Source organism: Octopus bimaculoides, chromosome 7 (assembly GCF_001194135.2).
Source record: "Octopus bimaculoides isolate UCB-OBI-ISO-001 chromosome 7, ASM119413v2, whole genome shotgun sequence".
In the NCBI taxonomy this organism is placed as follows: domain Eukaryota; kingdom Metazoa; phylum Mollusca; class Cephalopoda; order Octopoda; family Octopodidae; genus Octopus; species Octopus bimaculoides.
Genome location: NC_068987.1, coordinates 47,784,703 through 47,791,473, shown reverse-complemented (window position 1 = coordinate 47,791,473; position 6,771 = coordinate 47,784,703). Strand labels below are relative to the sequence as shown.

General features: G+C 36.0%; 1 protein-coding gene across 1 annotated transcript in view; it reads right to left on the bottom strand.

Annotated features, from left to right (window-relative positions):
* The window catches only part of LOC106870657 (dehydrogenase/reductase SDR family member 12), a 71,376-nt gene that overhangs the window by 29,988 nt on the left and 34,617 nt on the right, over positions 1-6,771 (bottom strand). The window contains exon 2 of the mRNA XM_014916807.2: positions 5,937-6,070. Within this exon, the coding sequence (XP_014772293.1) occupies positions 5,937-6,070 (134 nt within the window). The remainder of the gene's footprint in view (positions 1-5,936; positions 6,071-6,771) is intronic.

Sequence of the window (6,771 nt, the reverse complement as noted above, 5' to 3'; positions counted from 1 at the left end):
ATAAAGGGTTATATAGATTCATTCGACTTCCTTTCAGAATAAAGGTGGCAGATATGGATTTCGCTATAGCATATTTGGATGACATACTCATAAAAAGTGAATCTAAAGGCCAGCATGAGGAACAAGTTAAAATGGTTTTTGAGAAGATAAAGGAGTATTGATTCAAACTTAGCAAGGAAAAATGCAAATTTTTCATGCCAGAAATAAAGTATCTTGGGCAAGTTATTGATGAAAATGGTTGCAGGCCAGATCCTTCAAGACCAACAGCAATAAAAAATATGCCTACCCCCAAAAAATATTACAACATTACAAGCATTCTTTGGGCTTGCGAACTATTATCAAACATACATACCAAACATGCATGAGCTAAGAGCACCCCTAAACAACCTATTGAAAAAAGGTGTAAAACTGTATTGGTTAGACAGGTGTCAAAAAGCGTTTGAAGAAATAAAAAAAGTTTTAACATCAGAGCTGTCATTATTGCACTTTGATAAAAATAGTACTAACATCAGATGCTACTGCAAGTGGTATAGGAGTAGTAATTTTACACAAGTATGAAAATTTACCCAAGACTAAGTCTCTGCGCAATGCATCCCCTACAAAGGTTGAGATTACATCACAAGAACATTGTGGCACAATTTCTTCACTGCAAATGGTCCTGCTCTTTTCAATGTTATCCCGAAAAAAATTGAAGTAGAAAAAGATCCAACAACTTTCAAATGGTACCTGGACAAATTCTTCCAGGAAATACCGAACAAACCACCTACACCTGGATATGTCTCAGCCAACAACTCTCTGCTTGAGTGGTCTATAGTGTCCCAAAATAATTAATTAAAAGACTTTTCCAGGTGGTGCTATTGAGTTAGTCATAGCCTGAGCCGATAATGGCTGAAACCAATCTAAGTTACACCAATTATGAAGTTATGCTATTAATATTAGTTTCACACTCTTGTCATAAAGCTGTACAAATTTTGTGGAGTATTCTAAAGAATTGTGGTTAGCTTCCCAAAATATAATGGTCTTGCAGATCACAGATAAAATGATATAAGTTCAAAATGTATGGAAAAATATGATATTGCAGACTGTTAACCCTTTTGATACCAACCTCTCTTAGTCCTATGGTACAAAGCTTTTCTAATACAAGCTTCCTGTTTTAAAACTGATGTAAATTAAAACCTTCCATCAAAATTTCATGTCGTTTATGTTCCAAACACCATCTTGATAATGACAAAGTTATTTTATTAAACTCTTCAATATTTTCAAAATTATTTGAAACAAAGACAGTGTACTTCAGAAGAAATATAATAGCAAAAGGGTTAACCCCATAAAAAATTCAAATGTTCATAAAAGATGAAAAGAAATTGCCATTTCTTAGTTCTAATTTCAAAGTATCTTTCACTGTATAAAATGATAGACTCTCGCAAATAATTTTCTGAAAGGTCTAACACTTATTCCAAATAATTAGGTGAAAACTAAGTTAACAGAATTAATTGCCCAACTAATGAAGACAATACAACGTTTCATGCAAACTTGAACCCTCAATCCCACTATTTGAAAGCTCAATACCTTAATTGCTAATCAGGTTCACCTTTTCCTGTTCAAACCTAGCTGGCAAAACAAATAAACAAATAAATAAAATGATGACAATGTTGATGATGATGATGATGGAGAATGCAATCATAATGATGACAATGCTGCTGTTGCTGTTAATGAAGACAATAGTTTTGAGAAATATCTGTAAGAAAGGCCAAAAGTAAAATAGAGGCACACATGCAGGTTCAAATCAATTTAATATTATGGTAAGTTGTTCTATTAAAAAAAATTTTTTTGATGCTGTAAAAACAACAGAAAAATGAAAAATATTTGAATGAACAAGTTAAAATTGTAGAATAATGATGAAAATCCAGGACTTTGATCTGACTCTATAAATACAACATAAAATCAATAATTCCTATGTCCACGAAATGAAAACTCAGTCAGCTATGATAAATAAGCTACTCCCTCTCAAATAATGAAATGATATTAGTCTTATTGATTTCTGAAGGAAGAGGGTGGGGAAATGAAAATTAATTCTTGAATCCTTTGATGGAGAAACCAAAGCTATTTGTTTTTACAAGAGAACCAAAGAATGGGAAGGAAAAGAAAAGGAAGAGTATACTGAGATTAACTTTCTGTAGAATATAATTCTTCAAAACTGTTCTGGTAACAATTACAAGACTTGGCTGTGCAATTCTAAAAGCTGATAATGTAACATCCAGAAATAACCATCTCTTTAATGTATTTATCTCTCTTGATATATCATTTGTAGACAGACAGACAGACACACACTCATTAGCATAGCCATGTGGTTAAAAAGTTCACTTCTCAACCACCCAGTTTTGAGTCCAGTCTCACAGCATGACATCTTAGGCAAGTGTCTTCTATTATAGCCCTAGGCCAACCTTGTGGGTGGATTTAATGGAGTGGGGAACAGAAAGATGCTATATATGTGTATGTGTGTGTGTGTTGAAGTGCAATGGCCCAGTGGCTAGGGCAGCAGACTCGTGGTCGTAGGATTGCAGCTTCAATTCACAGACCGGGCGTTGTGAGTATTTATTGAGCGAAAACACCTAAAGCTCCACAAGGCTCCAGCAGGGAGTGGTGGCGAACCCTGCTATACTCTTTCACCACAACTTTCTCTCACTCTTTCTTCCTGTTTCTGTTGTACCTGTATTTCAAAGGGCCAGCCCTGTCACACTCTGTGTCATGCTGAATCTCCCCAAGAACTATGTTAAGGGTACACATGTCTGTGGTGTGCTCGGCCACTTTGTACATTAATTTCACAAGCATGCTGTTCTGTTAACTGTTGGAGTACCACGATATCATCATCGTCGTTTGACGTCCGCTTTCCATGCTAGCATGGGTCGGACGATTTGACTGAGGACTGGTGAAACTAGATGGCTACACCAGGCTCCAATCTGATTTGGCAGAGTTTCTACGGCTGGATGCCCTTCCTAATATATATATATATATATACCATTTATTTGTTTGTCATTTGACTGTGGCCATGCTGGAGCATCACCTTCAGTTGAGCAAATCGACCCTGAGATTTATTCTTTGTAAGCCTAGCACTTATTCTATCGGTCTCTTTTGCCAAACTGCTAAGTTACGGGGATGTAAACACCAGCATCGGTTGTCAAGCAATGTTGGGGGAACAAACACAGACACACATACACATATATATACAATGGGCTTCTTTAAGTTTCCATCTACCAAATCCACTCACAAGGCTTTGGTCAGCAGGGGACCAAGAAGGTGGAAACAGAACAGGTAATGAGAGAATAGGCAAATGCATTATGTGGGTTTAGGTGGAGGTGATGTGCGGCTAGTTAGCTCTGAGGTACAGAGACCTTTGTAGTTGTTACATAAGCAGAATAGAGAGACAGTACATTTGAGGATTAGAGGCTGGAATGTATTGGTGAGAGAGTTCAATGGTTTTCTTTGGATGTGGTCTAGGATGCTTTTGTGTGTAGCAGCAGTAGTAGCAACACCATTTCAAATATGGGAACAGTATTCTAATATGGGTCTCACTTGAACATTGTACACAGTCAGCAGGTGTTCAGGGCTGAAGCATTTTCTGGCTCTGGAGAAAATGGCTAGTCTTTCAGTTACAGATTTTTTTGATATATTGTGAGTGTGAAATTGCAAGGAGAGTTCCTTAGTGTTTGTGAGGCCTAGCAGTTACAGTGACTTTGATGAAGTTTTTAATTGCATGCTGTCTGAGAGTAGAGAAGAACATTAATTAAAGAAGACAAGGTTGCTATGTCTCCATTGAAGAATGTTTTCAATATTCTTGTTCATGTACACAGTACAAATTTGATGGGAGGTGTTTAAGATGCAGAAGTGAAGGCAGGTATTATGTGCATTGGTGCAAGAATACATGTGTGTTTAGGAAGTTTACTTCCTAATCACATGGTTTCAGGTTCAGTCCCACTGCATGGTATCTTGGACAAGTATCTTTTTAAAGTTCCTGGCTACCCAAAGTGTTGTAAGTGAATTTGGTAGACAGAAACTCAAAGAAACTAAAAAAAGGCGGCGAGTAGGCAGAAACGTTAGCACGCCGGGTGAAATGCTTAGTGGTATTTCATCTGCCGCTACATTCTGAGTTCAAATTCTGCCGAGGTCGAATTTGCCTTTCATCCTTTCGGGGTCAATTAAATAAGTACCAGTTACGCACTGGGGTTGATATAATCAAATTAATCTGTTTGTCTGTCCTTATTTGTCCCCTCTGTGTGTAACCCCTTGTGGGCAATAAAGAAATAAGAAACTCAAAGAAGCCACTCATATATATATATATATATATATATATATATATATATATATGTGCATGTGTGCCTATGGACATGTGTATATGTGCGTATGTGTGTGTGTTGGGAGAGAGAGAGAGCATGCATGCTGGTGTCTCTTTGTCTTGACAAAATAGTTGTAAGCAAGTGTTACTGTCATACAAACAATTTCATTCATTTCTAATCTTCTGTGAAAACATATCTGACCAAGGGGAGATATTATCATATTTGGATACAAGTAAGGATTGGTGACAGAAAGAGCATCCAACTAGAAAAATCTGTCTCAATAGGTTTTGTCTAATCTATGCCAGCATGGAAAATAGACATTAAAACAATGATGTTGATGATGATGATGATGTGTATTTGTGTGTGTGTGTGTTTGTGTGCATGTGTATGTGGAGTCTGTGTTTAAGTTTATGTGTGTGTGTTTGTATGTGTATGCATGTCTGTGTGAGCTTGTTTGTATGTGTGGGTTTGTGTTTGTGTACCAAATTTAATAAACCAAGAGATGAATAGCAATGAAGAAGTACACTTTAATTGGATGAAAACCTTGCCAGTCATTAATTAAAAACTAATTAGAGGAGGGGGAGGTCACCATCAATATAACCTAAGAAAGATTAAGGTTTATCTAAAAATCATTATACATTTAGTATATAAGAAGCATAAATATTTAAGGCTTCTAGAGAATATATTAAGTGTTAAACAAGCTGTGAAGAGGTCATTAAATATACGATGGTGTGATTCTAAACTGTGTCTTAATTTGCTAATAGACCTGAGTGTGTTAATGATTTCATCTTGATTAATTTAATTTTCCATGACATTTAATATAGCAATTTGTTTTGTTTTCCTATGAGAAAGTTCACTAAGATCTGTGGCTTTTGTCAATCAAGGACTCTCTGCTTTGTTTTTTTTAAAGTATTCTGTTAACTTGTTTGATTATTCTTCATTAGAATTAGGCTTAGACTTATGCTTCCTGGGACTCATAAGGTTGGAGTTCAACCTGGTTTCCATGGTGTATCAGTGACTGAGATCAGAACATTCTCCCAACTGAATGGGATGCTTGTCAGTTGCAGTGTTAATTTCCCAGCTATTGTTGGAACTCAGCTGAGTGGACTGGAGCAATGTGAAATGAAGTGTTTTGCTCAAGTGTCTGCTTTTGCATGGTTTCTATTGCTGGATACCCTTCTTAACACCAACTACTTTACAGAATGTACTGGGTGCTTTTTGTGTGGTGCCAACACTAGCATGGTCACTATACAGCTCAAAGATTAATGTCTCCATCAACTTAGTGCTTTCTGATTTAAACCTAAGGCCAGCAATTTTGAAGGGAGGGGTTTTACTGAAACCATTGACTCCAGTACTTATCTGGTATTTATTGACCTTAGAGGGATAAAGGGCAAATTTGGTTTCAGCAGAAGTTGAATATAAAGAGACTGAAGGCATTTAGCCCAATGATTCTCCTCATCCAATTCATTTAGCTTGTTCCAGTGCTTTTAATCCAATCCAGTGTCCTTCACCCAATTCAGTGCTTTTAAGGCAATCCATTCCAGTGACCTTATTTACCTGTCTAATAATATAAACAGAAGCAATAAGTTGGAAAATAAAACTAACCTCTTTTAGCCAGGTCCTCAACAATAGATTTGCCTACACCACTACTGCCACCAGTGACCATAAAACTGCGTCCCTTCAAATTGATATCAAGATCAGGAGCCTGGAAATGTTGGCTGGCCTTCTCATATCCACCCCTAATGATAGAAAAATAGAAGATAAATCATATTTTAATCAAATGTTAGTTTTAAAAATCTGAACTCAATACATACATAATACATACAGTACAATTTAAACCTTCAATTACATAACAAATAACCAATATTAAGAACTCCATCTGCATTTCCTTTGTTATGAAATTTTAGGTTTGAATGTTACAATGAGTATAATTGGAAAACAGTGCAAAACATGAGAGATTGTTAATAAGGTATTTAGTTACACCATCTTATGTACATTTTTATTAGCATGAGGTATTTGTTACATAATGGAAATTACACAATCAAGATTTAATGTCAGATCATCAGAAGTGTAACTATTATATGTCATATTATTGGTGAATGCTGACAACTTTTCAATCCAGTAATATTACATACTAGCAGAAATACCCGGCGTTGCCCGGGTTAAAGAGAATAATGAAATCTAAAAACGACATCTAGACTACGCATCATCTTTATATATAGAGATGTATATATACACACGCACCCAAACACACGTATATATATGTATATCAATATAAATATATGAAAGTCAATGAAGCTTCATAAAAGAAGGTGATCATGTACATACTTTCTTGCTGTTGTGATTATAACACCTCGTTGTAAACTATGTTCCTTGTTTTCCCTTGTGGAGGATATACAAATAGGTTTTTTTTTGCTGCCCACTCTTGAGCAGCCAACAT